We start from the raw sequence: 26,321 nt of genomic DNA, 5'->3' as shown, positions 1-26,321 counted from the left end.
ACTATTCGAATTAGACTTAATAAAACAAAATTGTAGCGGTAATAATGTGCAATTACTGTGTAATCTATATGTCATATTATTGACATGTGACAAACTATTTGACGTGTAAACATAGTTTATTATATAATTACGGTGGATTAGAAAGCGTAGAGGGGCGGAGCGGCTGCAGCGAGCGCGCTGACGCTGAGGCCGGAGCCGCCGGCCGGAGGCGCTCCTCACGCACGCCGCCGCCAGTGACTCGGAGGAGTGCGCGCGCGCGGCACCTCTCGCAGAGGCTCTCCTCGTCCCGCGCCCGCGTCCGCGACCGCGCCCGCGTACGCCTCGTGCACTGAGCTTGACCCTCGTATAAAGCGGAGTCCCCGCGCGAACTCGCACGCAGTCACGACCCAACCACGATCTCATACATTCACCCAGCTTTCACGCGATACAATATCAGTAGTGATACAAAGTGGTGATAATGGCCAGCCAGGAATGGGGATACTCGGTTGAAAATGGTGAGTTTACCTCATTATAAAAAAAGCTATTAAACCGAAGCGAGTAGGTAGAACCGGTTTGTTTACATCGAGGCACGTGACGAAACCTACTTAAGTTTTGTAAAAAAAAATATCATCCGACTTTCGTAACTTTTTCCCTAATAAAGAAACATCTTTCGTCATCAGGTTTTACTTGTTAATAAATTCATAGTTAATTAATAAACAACAATAACTAATTATGAGTCAGAAACGATTAAAATACGTTAAGTGACGTTATAGTTTCAGGGTTTTCACGATTATAACGTCGAATTATTGTAAGGTAAATAATTACAATACACCTGTTGATAAAATGCGGAAAGTGTACATAAATACATAATTATTTAGTTATCATAAATAGGTACACTGAATGAGTATGAAAATAAATAAATATGAAATCATAGATAATATAATATTCCTATACAAAATACGGAATCCATCACATCACAATTTTTTAATGGAGTTCGCTTTATCATTTATCTCATTAATAACCTTCATCTCTTATCATTTTGGTTGGAGAACTAATTAGCTAAAATTAATTTTAAAAGTAGACCGAGTGATCTTTTATAGTAGGTAAATATATTTGAATTTACTCTAAAACATTACAATTTATATAAAAGTAAACGAGGAATGAGGTAAATTGATGTACATACATAGCATAGTTTGTTAAGTAGGTAGTAGATACCTATAAACAAACAATACTTATTAAGTTTACTAACTTTAAACGCTTTAAATTTGGTACATCAAATAAATTTGGTACACAAACAAGAACATAATTTCATAAATTAAGTAAGTAGTCCATCCATTTAGCAATTTTCCATTTCTCTCCAGAGAATAAGATGCATTTCCAACAAGAAATAAAGAGCAAATTTTTAACTGTTTAGAAGTCTAAATAAATAAAATAAATAAATGCATATGCTAAATTGCTAAAATATACTCTAACTCATTAATTTCGAACAGTAAGCAAATGCATACAAATTTATTTATTTTACTATCGAATTAATATTGATGTAATAATGAGTACAAAAATTACCTCCTGTAAACTACAGGTTTTCATTTTTTTTTTGTTTAATTGTGCGGCACTTTTTATTTTGGCCTACGACGTAGATATCTACGAGTAATACTCCCGGAGAAAATAATAATTAAAACTGAAGAAGTAAAACAAGTAAAACAAAAAAACAAGTAAAAACTACCTAAGAGGATAAAAAATTAAAAATATACCTGATGTAAATAACCGACAACGGCAATACGATTAAACATACAACCTTACCTACATTGGGTTTTCCCAGTTGTAAAAAAATAACTACAAAAAGCAATGTATGACTTCTTAAGTTTTAGAACGGCTACGATAACATTTAAATCTTGGAAGTAGGAAAAGGTAGTTTAAAGACACAAAACAAACAAAAAAACTTGAAGAAAATATACAAAAAATGTATAAAAGAGCATTATGGTGAACTTTTCTAGAATTTTCTTGCAAAACAACAATAACATTTAAATCTCCATACAATAATATTGCGAACTAGCGGACGCCTGCGATTTCGTCTGCGAAAAAACCGGTGTAAAATTTTATTATAATTGACAATTTTTATAGAAGACAGAATGGTTATAAGTAAGAATTTTGGTTTAATGTTAGATATAGCTATCGCGGACTTTTTTTGTAGATATAATAAAAGAAGAATATTCTAATGGACTTACCGCCACCAACATGCACTGTTTTGTTTTTAAAGGGAATCGAAGAGATATGGCAGCTTTTTCGATAAAAGCTCGCAGACGCGGGCGGCTTGACTTTCTCCAACACTTTTAATAATTATCGTCATATTTATTGTAACTCATTTACACAAAAGCTTGATAAATTATATACCTCGTCATGAATCACTCAACCTATTGGCGAAAACCGCATCTAAATCTGTTGCGTAGTTTTAAATTTATCGCGTACAGACGGAGCTGAGGTCTTTGTTATTGGGCTTATAATATTTCCCATATTACTACATAGGTATGTAGTATGTATGTAATCTAATTATGTAACTTTATTACCTGCAAGAAGGGTATATATCTCATCTCGACAAATGTAGAAAGCAATTAGAAAACAGTTGAGACCCATTAAAGTATGGGTGGACTAAAATCATTCCATCCAATATTGGTCCTGACTGTTTTCAATTTGCTTTCTAAAAAACTTCTGGTTACAACTTGTTTTTTTTTTTCAGTTTTCATATTTTATGTAGTCCGGTTTGTTATTTTTTTAATTATTTATTTTAATCGATACTTCTTTTCTTCGTTATTCGTACATGCAGATGCAAATAAGACATCTCATTACTCGGAATGATGCAGACGAAATTCAAATTGTTTTATAAATAAAATTGTGGTCTGAATTTAATTTTACAACTCGAAAACAAAACATTTACCTCGAATCAAGAATAACGCCAAAAATACTCGTTGCGTGTAGCGAGCATTGGCCTATTTAAAGTGTTCAGTAATTCCGCCGGTTACCGTGCAAAACTTCACTCTGTTTTACAACTTGGGCCTTGATCGGGTTTAAGAAACTCGAACGTACTACCGATGGGGAAAACTTATTTCAAAATAATCTGTGTATGTAGTCGATACTCGATATGTAAATGCTTTGAACGATTTTAAAACAAACTTACCATACCGGAAACCAGTGGCGGATTTACAAAGAAGATGGTCCATTTCAAGTCCACTCTTGTACCCCGTATCATTAAAATTTAAAAAATACAAAGATTTTATTAAAATTTATTAAAGTGAATAAATTTAAATAAATAAAAAGAAATAAATAAAATAAAAACTCAGTTTTAAAGTTTTTGAGATAAGTCAAGATGCTGATCTAAAGCAACTATGACATGACAATTGACAGCAAACGTCAAATCGATTACTGCATTGAAAACGTCATCTATCCGCCATTATTACCCTTATTAATTACTGTTGCATTTCTTGGGAGATAATTAATATTATTTCGAAAGAATTAAAGTAAATCCGAATTGTATAATCAAAAATAGTTAAAAATCTTCTTTTATTTCCGCTAGGGTACAATGACATCCTGGGCTCCATACAATTTTGGACCATCTCCTTTGCCGACAGTAGGCTATTGATTTTGCAGAATCACTGAACTCTGAAATTCGATAGGTAGCCTAGTTCGCAACCAAAACAATTACCTTAAATTGTGTCAATAAAATTGCAATTACAAATATTTAATGGTAAATCCACCACTGCCGGAGACCGGACGCCCTTCGTTTTCATGAGCTTATTTAAATAATGGCCTGATTGCAGACGCCTGCGATTTGGTCCGCGTGACATTCAGTTTTTCACTTATTCCGCGGAAACCATGGAATTTTCCGGGGAAAAAAAGGCTGTGTTAATGTGTTAGGTGTGTGTTAATACAGGTTATAATCAGTCTCGGCCAAATAGGTTTAGTTTAGGTGCCATAATATACCTATTATTTTAGAATTTAAACTATCGTGAGTGTTATTCATTTTATGTGATTATGAAACACGGCTACAACTCACGTGATACAACGTTGGAGTATGCCCGACTAGTTTCGAATCCATATGGGGCCCTTAGTCATGGGCTGGTTCTTGCAACGCGGCACGATCCAAACTCACGTTGTATCACGTTAGTTTTAGCCGTGTTTCATAGTCAATTAATATACTTACCTACCTATTATGTTATCCTCATAACGATAAAATGATACCAGCAAACCAAAATTCAGCCATGATTTTGGGTAACAAATTAAGCCTCAATAGTTCAACGGGCCGGCCTTACACAGGAAGGTCGCGGGTTCGAAACCCGCTGGCTGGACTATTTTCGTACCCACTCCTAAATAAATAAAACAATTCAACCAAGTTCCAGCAGATAGTTTAAGCCTTATTTATTATTATTTCACGTACGTTTCTAATATATGGTAGCAATTTATTATAATTTAAACCACAGTTTACAACAAATTTATATATGGAACTTGCTTGAACTGAGCAAAATCGTTTGCAAGGAAAACCACGATGCAAAATTAACTTTTAATCGCCGTGATTATTTGAATATTTTTAATGCAGGTACATTTTCCCTTAACTTACTCGTAACGTTTTCCGGAGACCTTTGGCATCCACTTCATATGTAATGTCATTGGCATCTATAAAACTTTCGTGACAACGGACAATGATTCGTTAGAAGGAAATTATATTTGAAGTAAGTGTATGCTTTAACGACTTACGTCGTACGTACGTCGTAGGCTATTTAGATAGCGTTATGTATAAGTACATAACGTAAGCATAAGCGTTATATATATGTATATGTATACATATAAGTACATAACGTGCTTGCTTTAATTAGTAGATTAACGGCAGAGCGCATAAGAAAATCATTGCAGACTTCTAACGAGCATAACAATTTGTCATTTAACGTTGCAATTATTTTTAATAGAGAAAAATTTTTTTTTTTAATTTTTTGTTAAAAATATGTTTAATATTTAACAATAAGTTAGTATTTGCTTGCATGTAGGTGTAATGTAGGTCTTCTATAAAAACAAACCTTGTAAATGTGAATTATGATTTACCTATTATTATTTTTATATGTATATCATTACATAGTAGGTACAAAATTAAGTCATTTCCGCCGGATGTTCGCTTAAAACTTTTAAACTATTTAACGGATTTTAATGCTATTTTGAGCAATGATTATTATGATTTTGACTGTATTGATACAAGAGAGATTTATATGATAAAAAGTACATATACTATAATATGTTCGAGATTTATAAATCGGAAGCGGATGCCGATTGGCAGCGGGCTCTGGGTGCGCCATAGAGATGTTCTGTAATATAAACTAATCATTAGGGCTGGTGGGAGGCTTCGGCCGTGGCTAGTTACCACCATATCGACGAAACCGTACCGCCAAGCGATTTAGCGTTCCAGTACGATATCGTGTATAAACCGAAAGGGGGATTTTCATTTTCCTCCTAACAAGTTAGTGCGCTTCCATCTTAGATTACATAGTCACTTAGTATCATGTGAGATTGTACTCAAGGGCTAACTTGTAAAGAATAAAAAAAAATCATAATAAAAGTATCTATCTACATAGCACCTGTGTGAAGCCGGAGCGAGTCGCTAGTTGTAAAATATATTTGTAAATAAACTTAGATTGTCAAGAAGTGTTTGGTAGTAATATTTACCATAACATCGCTATATAAATGCAAATTCAAGCGTTTTATGCTGCAAAATTTTCCTGAAACACAAATTTGCAAAAAGTTTAGGAGCAGCAGAGTTAATTTCTTGTTTGCGAACTACCGACCGTGAAGGTTGTAACTTGTAACTTACACTTAACTTCCTTAACATCGCAAGAATAAATGGATACAAAATACTAGAGACAACCATTGTTTATGTCATTAAACCTTTTGAGAGTTGCGTGTAGATAATAATTTGTTATTCTAACCAAAGTGTGTGCTGTTGGAGACCGCAAAGTGTATGACTGAATAAGAAGATTGTATGCATTGAAGGAATAACTTGATTGAACAAGCTAATTGCTCGTTTTAAAATGTATTAGGTCATGAGCTACATTTTGAAATTCAATGTATAGTACCTATTTTGTTGGTTGGATAGGTTGCGAATCAATACATAAATAATATATAAGAAAGAAAATGTTTTCTGTTTTCTCATGTGCTTAAATATTTATTTACACTAAACTAACCTAAAAAACCTATCTGTCTATTTGTCCAGACTATTGTCTGTAACGATGACTTATTGAGCAACAGGCTTCTTGTTCTCCCGGAAAAATCTATAGGTCCCTGGTGGAAAACTGAATTTTACGTAAACGAACCCGCGAACGTTACTTCGTTATTTAAAATATATATGTATGAACTCACTTGGGTAAACCTAATAACTATCTATATAAAGATAGTAATAAATATTTTGGATAAGTAGATAGGTACAATTTAACAAAATTTTCTAACAAGGAGGAGGGAATAGACATGTAAGTAGTAATATGGTTTATTCATGGTAATACAGCCTACCAATAATTTATGAAGATATTCAGCAGAGTTACGCTGTCTGTTATGGTCCATAAGCGATTTAAGTGAATAAATCCTCTAAAGACCGTAGAATAAAAACAAACAACGCCTTGAAAAAAATGTTAGCGCAAAAACTTCGAAGCTATTGTTTTTAGTTGCGCTATGAGGTACGAGTTAGGACTCATTTAAAATCCACCTACCAGTTAAAATGTCCGATTTGGTTTGAGTGCCTAATATAGTTTACAAGTGTAGGTTATTCCCACATAAACATTAGCTATAAATATTTATCACAGACTGTTTTACGTAGTACGTAAGTAAAAACAAAGTCCGGCGTAATAACATTAATATAATTATTATAGTGTCAAACATTACAGAAGTTCTAAATCACCATAGAACGAAATAAATGCTAGGTGATGCGTTACGCGGATAAAGTATGGATTGTCTATGGTTTTCAATATTTTGTAAAACAATACATTGTACAACAGTTTTTTATGTGTTACTAGCGGACGCCTGCGATTTTGTCCGCGTGAAATTTAGTTTTTCATAAATCCCTCGGGAACCATTGATTTTTCCGGGATGAAAATTGCCTTTATGTTAAGCCAGATTAAAATCTATTTCCATTCCAAGTTTCAGCTAAATCGGTTGAGTAGTTGCGCCGCTAAAGAGTAACAAACATCCAAACAAATATCCATACAAACTTTTGCGTTTATAATATTAGTAGGATAAAACCTGTGATAATACTGACTTAATTATGAAAAACTACAATAATCAAAATATTATCATTCGTAAATCAAATAGCAACTTATAGGTATAGTACCTCAACTTAGGTATTTTATGCTGACACATGACTCAGGTAGACACATACAAGTGTAATTCATAGTAATCTTTTACGGTTATATGCCCACTTCAGAACGTGTTCAAAGGATAGAATTACATGCAAGTTGCTACGATCACTATGTACCTAAGTACTTATTCGATGTTTGTGTGCCTGTCTAACAATATTATAATTATAAAAACGGCAAACGTTGTTTTGCCTCAAAACAACGTTTTGAGCACCCTTTGGTTAAGGGGTATGAAAACGCGATTCACAGATTTATCCGACATTCACATAAAATTTCGTAACATTCGGTTCATCCGTATCGGAGAGAGTTTGGTAACAAATACCACGACACGAGCATTTTATATAAGTGCTTATTAGATTTATAGAAACACAAGAATGTCACTTTTAGTTGGCGATAGCTTATGAGGTTCTATAAAATATTGCGTTATAAAGTAAGCTGTAGCTGAGTTTAAATAATAAACAATGAAATAATACTTAAACACTTCTATGTAAAGAACCCAAATCCCAAAATGGGCCTTTATTATTTATCTATACTAATATTATCTATACTAATATTATAAAGAGGCAAAGTTTGTAAGTTTGTAATATTCTTTAAATGGGGTAATCTTCGGAACTACTAGTCCGATATCAAAAATTCTTTCACTAGTAGAATGCTACATTATCGGGGAGTTCTATAGGCTATATATATTATTGGTATCATTCTATAGGCTATATATATTATTGGTATCATACATAGTTAACACAGTTTTTGTTACACAGGTCGGACCGAAAATCCTCTTAAGCAGACTTATTCGCATGCGCTGCCTTAACCATTGTAAAAAATTGAAATTAATCTATGGAGGCTTTATGTATCTTTAAAAGTTCTACAAAAAAGTCCGCGACACCATATATCTATCTTCTATATATAAGCAGATATAGTACCTTTTGTGTTTTAAAAATATTAATTTTATTTATTTAGGTTTACGTCATTATTTATAATACTAAACTTAATCTATATCCATACTAATATTATAAAGAGGCAAAGTTTGTAAGCTTCTATTATAGGAGGGTAAACCACTTCGTGTAACGCGTTACAACGCTACTTTGGCTTACCTTTCTCTCACGCATACGGCAGCAGGTTTAAGTTATCATTTCTGTCAAGTGTGAGTGAGACGCACGCTTGGGGAGATGGTCGTATTACACGCGGTGCCTCTGAGAGCAAGTTAAGCCGTCGGTCCCGGTCATTGTCATGCACATCTGATAGTGATCGTTCCAGGGTCAAACATTATAGCTTGGCAAGTACGTTCGTAACACTCCCAATGACCTGCGCGGGCCAGGGGGTTGTAGCGATGAATGAAAACCCCACGACTGATACACCTCACGTCCCCGCACGCACGATTTCCCACCCGCGCAGTCTTTCCTCCCGTCGCCCCGTATATCATAGAAGTGTCATCATCGAACTTGCCAAGCTATAGCCCGCTAACCCGTATTGAAACAGAGTCTTGGGTCTAAGCTGCAAATTCATTTTCCTATAATGATGTTCCAGGCTTGGCCTTGTGGACTATTAAAATAGGATGCTGCTGATGATATAGGTACTGATCACGGCGTAGGTACTGCAAATTAATTAACCTACTATTATCTGGTTCTGTAAACTGATCGTTTAAATGAAAACTGATTGCTAAGACGCGTGGGTGCGCGTGCATCTTTAATCGAGAGAGTTTAAGTCGCAGTGACCTCGACGTAAACGTTCCAACTTCCAAGTTCCAACGCGGAAATTGACACTAATCGTTTTTCATTCGCAAATCAACAAATTAATTTGGTTCGTGAATAAAACTAATAAAAACGTGACCGAATGCCAAATGTAAGTAATAAAATTTTATGAATAGGTGCAAAATAATTGCGTTGTCGCTAATCAAAGCGTTGATTATTTCAGTTTAAATGGGCTTTATTTAAATATAAAATAAATTGAGAAATAAAATTAAAAGGATTAATTAATTAAATGCGTTTAATGCAAAAATAAAGCTTTACTGCGACTACTATCAAAATTTATTGAAATTGTGTTCATACACGACAAAAAGCTCATTGACAAACGTATCTACTATTGTACAAGATTAGATTTGCATGATTGGAAGTAGGTAGTGTAATGGGAAAGAGTATCATCCTTACATTTTAATTAGACAACATTTAGGCTAATGGAAAATACACACTTTGAAATTAAAACTTTGAAGAAGTAGGGGCAATCGACTTTATTATAGATTTAAAATAGAAATGTTAGGTCAAGTTTGTTTCTACGAGATTCTAGGGAATCTATAGAAAAATTTAATCGCTCACTGTAACTCTTTAGACTCTTGCCCCTCCCTATCGCAAAGGTAAAATGGCACAGAAAGTGCTTTTGAACTCGTTCAGAGTTTACTTCTGACATCTTACTTTTATCTTAAGAATATGAGTAGCATAATGAGGTCTCCAAGCTATGGTTATTCTACTTAAAGACCCCCGGAAAGCGTAAGCTTAAATTAAGTCTTATTCTTCATTTACTGGACTATTAGGTCAAGGCTGTACTAAGGGTCCATCATGCTCTCGTAAGTAAATTATTTTTATGAAGATCTTCGTAGATTGAGAATAAACCCACTGGAATATTCTCGTCGTTGGAGGGGAACCAAATAATAAAAGATATTAAGAGATTAATTGTTAAAGAAACAATTTATTCCTAATTAATCATAATTTCGTTTTTTAAACGACTTCTTAAAGTGAGGTTCGGTATTCGACACATAGTTAAGTTTGTAAGAGTAGATTATATGGTCGAAGTTTTCCAAGATCCTTAAAATCTCAGACTCAGAGCGAAACTATCTACTAACTTAGTTAGTTTAGAGTTCAGAGTTTAGAGTTCTATTAGTATTTCATTCAGTAGGTAGGCATATAATTGTATAGTTTGAAGGCGATTCCTTTTTTCCTTGAAAAATAAATATTAATAAATCGTTATCTTAAATTAATTTTCCATTACGCAACATAAAACTGTGGCTCTAGCAATGCGGGCCTCAGCATGCGATTCACTTCAACCTGCATTTATTGAATGTTCCATATCCTATCCATAAAAAATCGCGGATACAGACTACTTTTTACTATGAAGTGAATACATAGATATAAAAACATTATTAAATCAACAAGGCCGAGGTCGTCTGCGACCGCAGCGCGTAGCGGTTCTTGTTCTGGCAAAAAAGTTGACCATCCACCATCGCAGCTAGTGACGTCAGAATTCACGAATTAACATACACTACTATTGGGAGCTATTTGTTCGTAGTTTTTACAACTAAATGCGTTCATGTCATATCAAATGACATTTGGACAAGCAGTAGGTATATCGCCGTGTTCAGGCGGAATCATTGTATTATTATATTCTCTATTAAAATTACTCAACTTTTGCCTTTGCTGTCTTTACCATTATGTAGAATATGATATTATGTAAATAGCTGCATGCAATGGCGATTTTCCTAAGGCCCAGTAGGCCCGGCCTAGGGCAGCCAGATGTTAGGGAATAAGCAATGAATAATAACAAAATTTCAGCAATTACATTCTACATTTCTAATTTTATAACTTTCATCAGGCATACAATATAATATTATACAGTAAACACCTAACACACGTTTCAATTGAATTCAATTCTCAATTCCTATTGGTATTTGATTAAATAATTGTAAGTGAATATATGGGTCAAAGTGCATTCGCTTCATTTTATAAATCAGCCATACATAATATTTCTTACGTAGTTATTAGATATCTATAATATGATGATGATTTACTGTTATTTATCTACACAATTTGAATGGAGAAAATCTGAAATATACATATATCTCGATTAAAAAGTAAAATGATATATTATGTACTTGATAATAATAGTCATTTAAAACCAATACGTAATCGGTGTAACAAAATATGAAAATCGTTATTAAAGGAGTAATCTTCAAACAATCTATCACAGCCAAGTAGAGTTTACAGTTAAATCTAAATTGTTGTACCTAGTCGGCAAACTTACAAAATGTGCCTAATTGGACAAGGAAAATTTCGTACAAATCCTTTAAGCAAAGTTTAGTAACAAAATCCCTCATTCTTAGACGATTACATGCATTACAGAATCCTACAGTCCGCATGGCTACACTTGGCTCGTTTTTTTATGATAGGTGTAGACTGTAGGGAGTCTACCTATATAAATAAAACACTCATTGATATAAATATTAAAGAAAGCCAATAGCTGCTAAAACGTTTATCGTGTATCCACAATTCTATTAGATGAAGTATTTGCCGCGCCCATAATAAAAGAGAATATTTTCGTAAACATTACTATGATCATATTCGTCTTGGGCATCCGTGAGCGACTCAGCGTCCATCTACATTCTACATCTGCTACAGAATAAATAGTTTTTATTATTTTACTTTTAACGTAGACACGTGTTTGTTGTATAGGAAGGTACTTGAATTTTTTTTCTGTTCTCAAGTGGTTTATTCTTAGGTTAAATTGATTAAAATGACGCATATTATAATTCTGTACTGTAGTTTAGAATACAAGCTTGTGCTACCTACTGTAACTGAGTAATGGCTTAGGTAATATTTAATTTAGGTACATATGTACCGACATTAAAGACAGATAGTTATTTAATTTAGAGTTTAAACGGTCTGCTACGCATCGCAAGGATTTGCTGAAAACTTTTTAGGACTTGATGTTAGTTTCCCCACAGAAGGCATATGCCTGTTCCAATTGGATAGTTGACTCATATTAAATTTAATAAATATTAATTTCGTGTAGTACATGGATGGATTAATTATTAAGTTATGGATTTCATCAAAAACTTAATTTAAAAATTATGTATTTTCAAATTAATTATTTTTATGACGTCATAATGTTACTTGATGTACTAAACGTCAAACTAATTTGTTATCTAATATTTTTGTCAAACGCTCCGTTTGTAAAGGACTTGTTAAAGTAACGCCATGAAACAGTTGAAATATCCACGTCGACCATCATGGCTGACAGGCGTTTTGTCTCGTATTGTCAAAAAAATATTTAACAATTAAAATTTTCATGTAAACACTAATCGTGTCTCAAAAAAATGTGATATTTTTTTCAGTCTAGTAGAAAGATGTGACGTGAAGACGTGTCAACTAGTCTATTGGATGGGCGGACCAGCTATGAACATTCGGCATCACTAGTAATGACCCAGTTCCCAATTAATTATTTTATCAACCCTAGCCGTAATCATATAGGAATAAAATAGACACTTAATAGTTTTCTATCTAAACATGAACATGTAACCGCTATTTATTCGCTCTTACAGCTGTATAAACAACAATCGCATAGATGAAAGAACTTCAATCTAAAATTGTGGTCTCATAAATCTTCCTTGAAATATTTATTCAATACACCGGTTTATGTTTATGCAATTAACTATATATACTTACTGTCTATACGCCAGTAAGTGTATTGAGACCGTCTTCAGATGATTCCCACGGCATCTTTGAATCAGGTTTATCTACTTTAGAACGTCTACTTACTTATACAAATAAAGACTAAGCTAAGTCTGGCATAATGTGAATTTTGTAGACGTATAGCTTGGCAACTTCGTTCGTAACACTCCCGATGTTCCGCGCGGGCCGGGGGGCGTGTAGCGATGAATGAAAACCCACGACTGATGCACGTCACTTCCCCGTACGTACGATTTCACACCCGCGCAGACTTTCCCCCTGTCGCATATCATGGGAGACTGTACAAACTTGCCAGACTATACATTACATACTTCTAGCATTGAAACGCTTATGAATATGATAAAGGGATTTAAACCCAGAGTGAGTGATAATGTCTACCTACCCACATAATTGCTTACTTGTCGAAAATATACAAACAACGTAAATACTGAATAGCATTACTTACTTATTGATTTAAATCCTAATAATACGAGTATATTGTATTTTGACCCCTGAGCGCTATAATAGTGCTACGGTCTACTGCCCTCGTAGATAATAATATTCATAATATTATGTAGCTACTTGTATTATAAATATAATATAAATTATCTATGTATTAGAGAGGAGGAGATCATTTATCAACTCGGACTACTTAGCTTCCCTTAAAGTTGATCTTTACCTAACGGTGTTTTTGGAAGGGATGCCGCGAAACCAAGTGACTGGCGACTGAGGACATGATTTCTCCTACAGGGTGTCCCGCAATTAATGAATAAAACTTACAGGACAGCCTGTATATGTACAGAGGAAAATTTAAAAAAACAATTGTGTTTTAAAACCTGACGACTGGCCCCGTATCATTGTTGATACGGTGGTAGCTACGCCCCTGCCTTGATTTCAATTAAAAATTGTTATGTGAACCTGCTCGTAATATAGCTCAGACTAATTAGATAAAGACCTGCCTCGCAAGACACTATTTTCCTGTCAAAGTATATGATCAACGATCTTATTCGATTATAAACACGGTCTCTATAGAATCGATGTTTCATAGTTTACAATCGTGTCCATCGTTTAAAGACCTCCGTAAAAATACCTTTTTGTGTAGTTAAATGGCGTAAAAAACTAACAAAAACTGCTAGTTTAGTATAAGATATGTATGAAATCTAAGCTCGTTTTCCTTAGAAAATGGCAGAAAATTTTGTTCCTGAATTTGGGTGCGATACTAGTCCTTATGTATTTAGTCTGAGTAATATAGCGCAACTGTGTTAATTGTAATATTGTGTTCTGCTCAACTAATGTTAATTACAACTTTATACTAAAATAAAAAAAAAAGTTAGTGTTGACTCGCTTGCTTGCCTATTCAAGTGTCTAGCAAACTTACGATCACTTGAAATGCTCAAGTCAGCGCAGGTATATTGTCAACAATACGCGTTTGTATGCAAATTAAATATTAGTCCATTAACGACACAGCACCTATCCTAAATGCGTAGGTACGTACCTACCGGTAACGCCACGTTTATTGGGCGACCTTTCCGCTTGAATGTAGGTAATAGAATTTTTGTTGTTTCATGCGACAAGGTTATGTGACCTTGCAGCTTGCAATGTCACACTCGCCGAAATTCGATAAGTGATTTTAAACCAAAAATGATATTTCAATGGAGGTTTTTTACATTGGAATGTAAATTGTACCACGTGACTACTATAAAACAGCCATATTTATACCTATCTAGCGGACGCCCGCGACTTCTAGACTGACACTAAAAGGTCGTTCTGGAAGGGTGTTTTGCCGAGACTGTATTACTCCGGACGCCCGTGAGTAGATCGTGAGTTAAAAAAACCCACGTCCAGCCTAGCCAAGTGGCATGTCCATCCTCTTTCTGCGATCGCAAACGCTTGGAAAATTAGACAAATGTATGGGAATGATCTTGATCACGTGACCTGTCGATAGCAAATGTCATTCCCATACATCTTTCTAGTTTTCGAAGCGTAAAAAGAGAATCGACGTGCCACTTGGCTGGGGGGGTAGGTGACGTCAGATATCCTCGGCTTCGCCGCCGAAGACGAGTGTACCTAGCTTGTTTTCCCTAGGTAAGCGTTGTCGGTCACTGTACCTCTTCTATATGAGTACTACGATAATAACAGAGGCTGGGAACATAGTACGAGTATGTACCCCTAGCTCTACGGCTTAATTTTAGCAAAAAGTTGAGGAGTTTTTTCAAAAACTATGCTGGTGTTATTTTTCAAATAATAAAGTGAACAAAGTCTTGAGCGTCTGCTTTTAGTTTAGATACTCGTAAGTTTATAATTAACACTTGAAAATAATACTAACTATCTTTTAAAATTAACGAACGTTGAAGATAATCCGTCTGTTTTTAAACACCTTGTGATGCCAAATGGGTTAATGGGAACCAATTTTTTATACTTGTTATGTTGGAGAAACTATTAATCTTTTTAAAAGAACAACTTTAAAGTAAAATACAATGATGGTATTATGAAAAGATTGATTTAAGTATACAAAAACTTACGAGTATAGGAATAAATAGTACCTAAACATAATGTACCTATAGCGATAAGTAAAAGCAGGTAATACTTAGGTTTAGGTTTATCTAGTGTAATAACATTCTTGGTAAAACTATGACGGCTGTGGTGATTTATCATTATAAAAGTATTATTAGCTTTAAATCTGGCGTGGGTTGGAGTGGAAGCTTAGCAGATAAGATAACATATCAGTCTGTCATCTCCGTTACTCATTCATCTCATGCCGGCCGCCCTAAATTATAACCTAGTGACTGATTTGAATAATATTTACAGGAGAAAATGAATATTTCAGAAATGTCGTCAAAAGACATTTCAAAGTGAAAAGTTTTCTAATGTACGTTAGTATTTTTTTTTGTCGATCTCTCTGTTACTAATCATGACCCTATATGTTTTCTGTGACCCTAGGTTCGATTCCCAGATCCAAGCAAAACGTGTGGTAGACTTTTTTTTTTGTTTTAAATCATATATTTTTATAATATGACCAATATTGGGAATATTGGTCATATTATAAAAATATATGGCAACTCCCCTCCAACTAATCGGGAAAGACTGTGCTAGGAGTGGGTACGACAATAGACCAACGCTATAAATACTTTTACTATTAATTGATTATAAAACACGGCTAAAACTCACGTGATAGAGGTCAGAGTATGCCCGACTAGTTTCGAACTTATACGGGGCCCTTAGTCATGAGCTGGTTATGGCAACGCGGCAAATCCAAACTGCGAAGCTATATAGATAAATTCTAAATTAGACTCACTATGGTTGGTTACATGTTGGTTACCCTACCACCTAGCGATTAGCTTCCGGTGTAACTCTGCGTAGAATATTTGATCAATATATAATAACTAAATAATTATGGGTATATATGTCTCCGCTACCATCTTAGAGTGTACTGTCACAACATCAGGTGAGATCGTAGTTATCGTCATCATCATCATATCAGCCGATGGACGTCCACTGCAGGACACACGAGTAGGCATACATAATGAAAAAAAATCTTTTGCACTATCCCGCTTTTCTTTCATACAGAGTGTCCCGTAAATATTGGATCAAACTCAAGTAGAAGATACATAATGAATTAATTATCTAAAACTTATTTAGTTGACTTTGAAAAAGGCCAAGTTATATATGTTCTTTCAGATTTTTAAATTCTTCTTAAATTAGTATTTTAAACAGTTTTTAGTAATGGTATCGTGTAACGATTATAGATGGAGCTCTCTTATTTATACGAGTCTTTAAGCTGAATGCACACATATTCAAACCGAACAAGTCAAACTGAATGAAACGAATTTTAGAAATCTCACATCCTTCCTTCGAGTCGAATCATCCGAACCAGCGGTCACCTTTCATATTCAGAATCCTAAAATTCGTTTCGTTCGACGCGTTCAGATCGGATAAGTGGGCGTTCACCTTTATTGCATGCGTTTAGCGAACCGACCTGAGACTCGCGTGATGCCGTCAACGTCCAAACCGTCTTGTTGACACTATCGCAAGTCTCATATTTCACAAACAATGCAAACGTTCTTATCGCAGCTTCTGTTGTTATTCGAAAGGATTTTTATACGTTGATAATAAGGATATATACTGTCACCAAAGACTTACTATTATCTTAAACAATTAAATTATAAGTATATATTTGCGTTCGAGAAGTACGCTTCAAAATCTTAAAGTTATCTAGACAATAGATACGCGAAAATGCAATAATTTCATTGTTTCACCTCATTTACACGTGATAGCCCAGCGGATATGACCTCTGCCTCCAATTCCGGTAGGTGTAGATTCATGATGGGGCATGCACCTCCAACTTTTCAGTTATGTGCATTTTAAGAAATTAAATAATATCACGTGTCTCAAACGGTGAAGGAAAAACACCGTGAGGAAACCTGCATACTAGAGAATTTTCTTAATTCTCTACGTGTGTGAAGTCTGCCAATCCGCATTGGGCCAGCGTGGTGGACTATTGGCCTAACGTCTCTCATTCTGATAGAAGACTCGAACTCAGCAGTAAGGCGAATATGGGTTGATGACGACGGACAGTTGAAACATTTTAGTTACAAACAATTACAAGCCTACGGGCACAGCAAACCCCGTGTACAAGTCACGGGCGCTCCGTGGTTTGTGCGCAATAACCAACTAGTGGTTGAGGCTTGCAGCTACATCGCCGATATCAACGCTGATTGTAGATCTAGACGCCCAAAAACGTCCTTTACGATCCTGACGATGACATAACGAACGACAATGCTTCCCAGGCAACACAAACACAAGCTACACAGCTTCTTCGCCGGCGAAGACGAGGTCCCCGATATCTGACGTCATCCAGACGTGGGCTTTTTAACTCACGATCTCGGGGGCGCTTGGACTGATACACTCAGGCCAAAACACCCTTCCCGAACGGCCCTCTAAGTCGAGGTCCGAGTCTCAGAGGAGACGCCCTTAGAGAGTCGTTCCGCTCATCTACTCTTCTTCTGCCTTCGGGCTCCATCAGGCGATGCTTCTGCACTCGCCCAAACCCCCCGGTGACGCCGCTGAGGTCCCATAAGGAGCCTACGGCACTTACACAATCAGGAAAAAAAAACCCCGTGTGCCTGCAATAACACTGACAATCACACCCTTCAAACCGGAATATTGGTAGTAAACTTTTTTAAAGCTTAAATAAAGATTTATTTCTTCTTAAACGTTTCTCGACTTTGATAACAACAGATTAATAAAGTGAAACTTCTTTTGCAGGGCCAGCAACGTGGGTGGAAAAGTTCCCCGAAGCGAGAGGCGCTCGCCAAAGTCCAGTGGATATCGACACAACACGTGCGACCAGCAGTGGGAAGGCGCCGCCCCTAGTATGGCGCTACTCCGTCAACCACCCACGATCCATCGTCAACCCTGGATACTGCTGGAGGGTGGATGAAAACGGCTATGACTCTGGTATGGATTTTATTAATTTGGTATTTTATTATACACAGAACAAAGAATATCCAGAAAGAGTCTCTACAAGCAGAGTGGTGAACCCTTGAACCCTTGAAAAAACAAACGCCACGCTTCTTTTTGACATCCGCATATACAAACGTTTTTCATAATTTATATTTCTAAATTTAACACTAACATCAATTACGTAAATTAATATTCTCGTAATAATTAATAATTACCAATAAAAAAAACTTCATCTTATTTCTTTAGTTTTTGTGAACAGAAAAACATAAGACGCCACTTTTCTTGAATAATATTGAAAATTACTGATGCGACGCTTCGTGTCGTTCTGACTCAAGAATGTATTCGTTTTGGATTTTTTTATTTGGAACGGCTGCGACACCGTCTTGTTCCGTGCGTTCTATATGCCTATTATTCTTTAATCTGTGGTATAGTACTGTCGGTCAATCAATGGAAAGGCTTATATGGTGGCTTATTAAGTAACTCGTTTAGGTACTTTTCTACAATAAAAGTAGCTAGTTATACAACAGCAATCATTGTTCAAACAAACTTTTACACAGTCGCGCAGTTAGCTTCGCGACATCCCTTCGAGAAATATCATTGTAGATAACTTTAAAGAAGGACTATAAAGATCTCTAGAGAAGAGTTGCTACTAAATTAAGAGTCTGGCGACTGGATACATGATTCCTCATGATATCTCGTAGAAAGAATTAAAGCCTCAATAGCTCAACGGTATAGCGGCCAAACTCATCACCAAAAGTTGGTTCGATCCCCGGCCCGCTGGACTATTGTCGTACCTACTTCTAATGCAGTATTTTCCGACTAGTTCGAAGGGAATGGGAATATTATATTTAAAAGATATGGAGATAAAAAAAATACATTTTTCATACTTGTAAATTTAGAATCTGGGTCCTGGAAACCTTCTACCTTCCAAAACTACGGTCCGATACGGTATCATAAAATAAAGTATCTCTTACTGACTCTCGGAGGCTTTTGTACTACATGTCATGTAAGTGAGGATGGAATATAAAAGTAGGCCTAAACAGAGCAGCGTTCCACTAAACGTGGAAACACACACTTATCCTAAATGCATGCCAATTTGCAATTCCATCGCGCCGAACGTCCCCCACCGGTTCCTACCGGTGACTCACTTGCGACCCTCTTTCATATATTTTCATCAATTACATTTCATGATACAGATATTGATTCAAGTAAGGGTTCCGTTTCCATACCGTATGACTAATTGTAAAGGAAGCTTAAACGATTTTTCTCAAATTACCTATAGGCATATGTTTTATGTGCTATTAGGTACGAGGAACCATCAAAAAGGAATTGCATCGACTAAATGATTAGCAATAGTAATAGATCCAGGCTATATTAAGGCTATATAACTATATCCTACACTGTACATTCATCAATAATGTCTATCTATTAAGTCTCATTGCTGAATTGTGTTATATCTATACTAACGCATTAGAAATAGAAGATTCGCTAGGATTAGATTGCAATGTTAGTTTAGTTTAGACTCAACCATCTCTGCTTTAGGACAATATTTAAAGGGAGTGCTTGCAAATGCCCTACTAGAAATTACAAAAATGTTTTGTTTAATTATAGATTAGTTTGCTACAAATTACTCTTGTGCCAAAAAATTTATTTCGGTACCCGTTTTCGGTCAAGACATAGCGCGTCTCACTCTCTTAGCGTAAAGCCCGTAAAAACAAAAGAAAAAGCACGCTTTTACACTCACACAGTGGGCGTGGCCGTATTATCTGTGTTATTATAAAAAAAAGTGTCTGTAACGAACACATGGTCACGACCGATGACGTAATATTACACTCGAAACGCCAAGAGGAAGCCAACGACATCTCATTTATCAAAATCTTTTGTACAGTTTGCGAAATCTTAGGGAATACGTGAAAGTAGCACAAATAACTATCACCGTTCGACAAATTATCGTTGGCGTTGCAATAGGCTACTCGCCTGCTGTACAAAACTAAGAAGATTTTTTGCATATAGGCAGTTTAGATGCCTAGAAACTCTAATAACAATTTTTATTTGTGAAAATAATCTCGTAATTGTAATATTTTTATGAACCAAATTGTATTTTTATCACGTCACCGCAAACGCCAATCATAAACTGTGACGTCATTCGCTACAAGGCATCGGTTTGTGATTGGCGCTTGCGGTCACGTCACTGCGAAATCACGTCACTGCAAGCGCCAATCACGCTGTTATCTCTGTGAATGACGTCACTTGCTTGATGTGTTTCGGCAGTAAAAATTTTACGTAGATATTTTTTCATTTATATAAATTAAATAAATAAATAAATGCTCTAATAAGATCTTACCAAATTTGGATAGGTAGGGAGAACAACACGAGCAGAGAAGGGGAGTGTTGATCGATCGTCAAGGAATTCGTTAATCCTACAAGTCCTGGACTTTGTTTGGTGTCTTTCTCTCTACCACGCGATGGATCCGGCACCTGCACGGTGAATCCATAGAATGCTTTGAAATTGCCAATCTTTGGAATGGACAAAGTAAAATATAGCTTATAACACTTCCAAACTTCAGTTTAAACACTGTTTACAAAAGCGGCAAGTAGCCTATTCACGTGTATGACAAATTCGTTTCAGAGCTCCGCGGTGGTCCACTGGGCTCGGACGTGTACAAATTGGAGCAGTGGCACTGTCACTGGGGGGCCGTCAACGGAGAGGGCTCGGAGCACACGGTCGACGGACGCTCGTTCTCCGGCGAGCTGCATCTGGTGCACTGGAACACGTCCAAGTACGGCAGCTTCGCTGAGGCGGCCGGACAGACTGACGGGCTCGCTGTACTCGGAGTATTGTTGATGGTAAATAACCTTACCTGAAATAATTAACCACTTTTAACATCATAATCATCATATGTGATAGCCCGGAGGATATGACCCCTGCCTCCAATTCCGGTGGGTGTGGCTTCGAATCCGGTCCGGGGGCATGCACCTCCAACTTTACAGTTGTGTGCATTTTAAGAAATTAAATACTACGTGTGAAACGGTGAAGGAAAACATCGTGAAGAAATCTGCATACCAGAGAATTTTCTTTGTGTAATGTCTGCCAATCCGCATTGGGCCAGCGTGGTGGACTATTGGCCTAACTCTTCTCATTCTGTGAAGAGACTCGTGCTCAGCAGTGAGCCGAATATGGGTTGATAATGATAACGATCATCATATGAATACTGTATGAGATGAGCGTCATCTACGAGTACCTCACAATCAACTCCCAATCTATACTAATATTAAAAAGCTGAAGAGATTGTTTGCTTGAACACGCTACTCTTAGAAGCTAACTGTCCGATTTGAAAAATTCTTTCAGTTAGAATAGTTAGATAGTTAATAGCTAGTTAGATAGCCCATTTATCGAGGAAGGCTATAGGCTATATATTATCCCCGTATTCCTACGGAAACGGGAACCACGCGGCGTCAGCTAGTCCAAAATATAAACAATAGCCAACGCCTCGCGATTTTACCTGCGTAGTTTCCGTTCCCGTGAGAATACGAGGATAAAATACTCGTATAGCATATATAAGTTATGACACTCACAATGGCTATCTAAGTTTCTAGTGATATAATAATTTACAAAATCGGCATACTATATCCAAAGATTACATAAACCTCTACAATCTCGCTAACTTTACCTCTTTATAATATTAGTGTATATATTTATGTTGTAAAGTAGGAACCTTAATTTTGTGTCTCTGGCTTATTACCTTGAGAAAGCAAATATAATTAAACCACTCGTATCAGATTATCAGATTCTAATAAATCCTTTAACTCCCAAATAAAATTCCAGAGAATAGAGAGTACTAAGAAGTTCTAAATGTAAACGCAATAGGTATAAACGCGTTAAAACAAACATACAAACAAACCAACTCTTCCCCTTTAAATAATACATAGTAGTATATTACCTACCAATATATTATAGCCATGCAACTTTGTCATAGAAAGAGGTAATAACGATTTTATTGCATGCTAAACATAATATTTCCGGCAACAAAACTTATTAAAGCGAACGGCGTCATCCTTATCAGTCATCTTAGATCAAAGCCTTAGTAGTTACCATTATTGTACTAAGTGTTAACGTTATAACATCCTTGGTAAATAGCTGTATAATAAATATCTATATGCCTATTCAATATTCACAGAAACGCGCTAACGATCTCTTAAATGACACGCTAACAATTTCTTAATGAAATATATAAAGAATTAAAGATATTTTATTATGCTCTTATTATATGTAGTATAAGATTAGATATATTTGGCTTTCTTTTTATTTTATGAACTATCGTTGAGGTAATACAGAAGATATCTCCGAAAGTAAGTAGGTAATCTTTTTTCAATTCAATTTCAAGATCAAAAGATCCAATAAAGAGTTTCTAAATTAAGAAAAGTGTTATCATTGATTAAGTCGGAACAGCTCAATGGATTGTTTCAAGTCTGAGAAGTCTTTGATTTAGGTAGGTATTAAGTATTAGCTATATTTGCAGTAATCACAACTCAGATCTATCGCTTATTTAAAGAAGAAACTATATTAGTCTCGTAAAAGAAGCAGTTAAAGCTTGGTTTCAAAAATGTCAATAAACCATTTATTTTATCGGTGATCAGTTAAAAAAAATGTACCTATCTATATACACAAGTAATTAAAGCGTGGAAATGAAGAGAAAGTGGTACGCGGAAGCGGAGAGAGCAAATTCATACAGAGTATAAACGCCCGATGTGTTGGAACGATTATGCCAGGAGCATTTATTATTATGAGAGACGCGTGGTACAGTCACAGAATACAGAAAACTCCAGAAGGTGTAATCGCGCACAGGAATGAAGCTGTTGAAATTACTCTTTTTTGGTGTAATTTCACGAAAAAGCGATAAGTCACTCTGTATAAGCCATGTTGGTACAATTTTTGGACACAATGCTTGCTTTACTCGTATAATGACGGCTAAACGTGGCTTCTAGTGTTTTATGTATTCTGAGCCAACAGTTAACACTGTGTTAGCGCCTGAATTGCGTGTGTACCTAATGTGTGACGGATGCTCCCAATCATGTTTCGATGCACTACGGGCGCTGAATGCAACTGCCACACTATGTTATGATAATAAATCATAAACTATAGCTATAACTCTTATAAAACAGTTTTACTATGATAAGACACTTAAACTCCATTAAACCAAATAATTATTATTAGGTAACCTTTTTATTTACTGACTTGTTGTTTACTATCGAGTCGCAACCTTTCGGTTCAGAATCGTCGTGTTTGTAAGTACCTAAAACCAGAAGTGGTCTATGTCCTGCAGTGCTAAGATCTCGTTAATCATCAAAATACTTACCTACCAAAGTTTCATTGACTGAGCTTACTCGTATGATTTGGCAACGCTTTGTCAGTTCTGCCAATTTTACTCTGGTTTTGATTTGAAACTTACGTACTCGTAATATGTAGGTATTCAGTATTTTGTCAATGGCACATGTCTAGGTACTTACCTGACCGTTCAGTCAGAGTAAAAGAAAGTTCAGTGCTAAAGCTATTTTATATTTCTGTAAGAACGATGACAATTTAGTTTTTCGGTACTTACCTACGTTCAAAAAGAGAACACTGCGGCCAAGTTTGCCTTTCTTGTTGATGATAATGGCGTATGAACAACGTTGCAAGCTGTTATTACCTAAGGTATCAAAGTACCTAGGTTTTCGGAAAATGATATTGGAAAAGCTGTTAGATTCCCACAATAAGTAGTTATCCTTTGTGGGTCAGATAAAACGGTAACTAAGAATATACAACAACTTGAAGAGTGCAGCAATTGTTCCTTGTTTAAAAACAAAGAGATAAACGTCTCTTTGTAGTAGGTAAACAAACGTTGTTTAGTTACATCAGAGAAGCCTCACAATGCAATCCTTTTAGTATTAACTTCTCCCACACATACATAATGTAGATAAGTACATAAACATTTACAGTGAGATCAATATACGAATATACCACGTGCAGTGTAGCAAGGCTGCGGTGAAGGCGAATATATAACCTACGTTTTAATCTGTTTACGATGACTACTTGCGAGTAAAGCAAGTTACTTAAAGCAAATTCGCGATAACAAAATGCTCTTTTCAATGCTAACAAACACAACACAATGTACAGTTTATCATTCGTGACGACGAAAGCGTTTTAGATGTTAAGTGTCAAATAATGTTTATTCATGCTTTCTTTGTTCTCAATTTATTTTTATGGAGTCGCATAACAAATTGGTGTATACTCCTTAGTGCTGTAATTTGTGAGGAAAATAAGCGAGACATTTAGCTGAGAAGTATAAATAAATTTATATACCTACTTGGTTTATTTCCTCCTAGGTGCAAGAGCGTTACCTACGCGTGTCTGCTGATTACGACATGCCTTGTCATAGCCTACCCATTTACCATTTTGTACGTACCTAGTAAATGCCACTGCCACTAAAAAAATGTTCGAGAGCTTAGGGTGGTAATCTTTGGGTCTGTAACAATAATTATTATCAGATATTAATGATAATCACCGCAATCGGCGGCTTAACGTGTTCTCCGGGACACGGGGAAATAATACCTTCCCATTTCTGAGACTTTTCTTTATTAGGCTGAGAATTTTCTTTATTAGATTAAAGAAAAGCTCAGTACTCCGACCCAGGGCTCGCACACACTAGTAATCACATTCCAATCGTTTTCATTAATATCTTGTTCTATTGTCACCCTTAGAAAGACACCGACATCCTAATACCCTTCCTTGGCTCGTTATTAGGTCGGGAGTACGCAGTCCAGTTAGTCTTAATAGGTCCATGCTGGAATCTGGTATACTTACACAAACTTAACGTAAATATTTGATTAACCCTATTGTTTCATTTTTAGGTTGGCTCCAGACACGCAGAACTTGAAAAGGTAGTGAAGCTACTGCCATACATCCAGCATCGAGGGGACAAGGTGACGTTCTCTGAGCCCCTGAACCCCGCCAACTTGCTGCCAAAGCAGACCGCGTATTGGACCTACCCCGGCTCCCTCACCACGCCGCCTTGCACTGAGTCCGTCACTTGGATACTCTTCAAGGAGCCTATTCAAGTTTCTGCAGAACAGGTAAGGAAAATATTATGGTTTGATAGGCGTTTCAACAGCAATATCCTATAGATAAAGATTCAGTAAATGGTTGGGTTGGTTTGAATCGATTAAATGATAAGTGCCAAAAGACTGAAGAATGAATCGTGCAATAATGATGTAAAGAGGAATATAATATTTCTTTAATATCATCATGGGCATGGCAATGACTATACGACCACACAGACAACAGACGTCACAGAAAACATGGCGACGTCTCTTTGTTCGTTATACCTACCTACATCGCACTTTAATTTAGAATCTATCTTACGTTCTTATAGTAAGTACTTGGTAAATATTTGAAATTTTTAGCCAATTTCAGTCTGTTTTACATTGTCTTGTTGTGTCTTTATCGCGACACCTAAAAATAATGATATTCTAGTACCTAAAGCAGATCAATCTACGTCTATAAATATCATCATCACTTTCATTGATGGTACTAATTAAGTACATGGGGTACATCATCAACATCAGCTGGCCTGTTCACCAATTTGGTCTTTATTTACAAATTACAACCTATTAAAATAAAGTCAAATCAACTGTGAAATGTCATCCACCTACTGTATTATATCCACGAAGGGTTATCAGTAGTCTCCGGATGACATTCGTTACATAGAATCACAATTTCGTTTAATATGTTAACTTACATATGTCAATGTTAGTGAAATGAGCCTGCTGAAGGCAGAAGGCTGAAGGATGTATGAAATGAAACATTCTACTTGTATTGCAGTTGGCGTTAATGCGAAAGCTGCGTTGCGGCGAGGCGTCCTGTGGAGTAGAAGCGATGGAAGTGTTGCACAACTACCGGCCGACGCTGCCGCTCGGCAACCGCGAGTTGCGCGACTATGGCATCAACTAACACTCCCGGCGTTACAACTAACGCGACCATGAGAAATTGTGCCAGGAATTATGAAAGAACTCTCAAGTTGTACCCTGTTTT

At 36.1% G+C, this 26,321-nt stretch overlaps 1 protein-coding gene across 1 annotated transcript; it reads left to right on the top strand.

Moving 5' to 3' along the window:
- Positions 1-207: 207 nt before the first annotated feature.
- LOC112054187 (carbonic anhydrase 1) lies at positions 208-26,321 on the top strand. Its single transcript, XM_024093878.2, has 5 exons — positions 208-494; positions 18,056-18,247; positions 20,883-21,100; positions 25,142-25,363; positions 26,112-26,321. Exons 1-5 carry the CDS (start codon positions 458-460, stop codon positions 26,238-26,240), a joined length of 798 nt encoding a protein of 265 aa, XP_023949646.1. The 5' UTR covers positions 208-457; the 3' UTR covers positions 26,241-26,321.

This window comes from Bicyclus anynana, chromosome 1 (assembly GCF_947172395.1).
Source record: "Bicyclus anynana chromosome 1, ilBicAnyn1.1, whole genome shotgun sequence".
NCBI classification, from domain to species: domain Eukaryota; kingdom Metazoa; phylum Arthropoda; class Insecta; order Lepidoptera; family Nymphalidae; genus Bicyclus; species Bicyclus anynana.
The sequence above is the reverse complement of the archived record's forward strand: the minus strand, read 5'-3'. Positions and strand labels throughout refer to the sequence as shown.

What these genes read in the sequence shown, in the direction of transcription:
- LOC112054187 (XM_024093878.2), top strand. Translation starts at nt 458, where the DNA reads ATGGCCAGCCAGGAATGGGGATACTCGGTTGAAAATG. An exon ending in TGAAAACGGCTATGACTCTG is followed by an intron (nt 18,248 to 20,882) that starts GTATGGATTTTA and finishes AATTCGTTTCAG; the next exon opens with AGCTCCGCGGTGGTCCACTG. An exon ending in TACTCGGAGTATTGTTGATG is followed by an intron (nt 21,101 to 25,141) that starts GTAAATAACCTT and finishes TTTCATTTTTAG; the next exon opens with GTTGGCTCCAGACACGCAGA.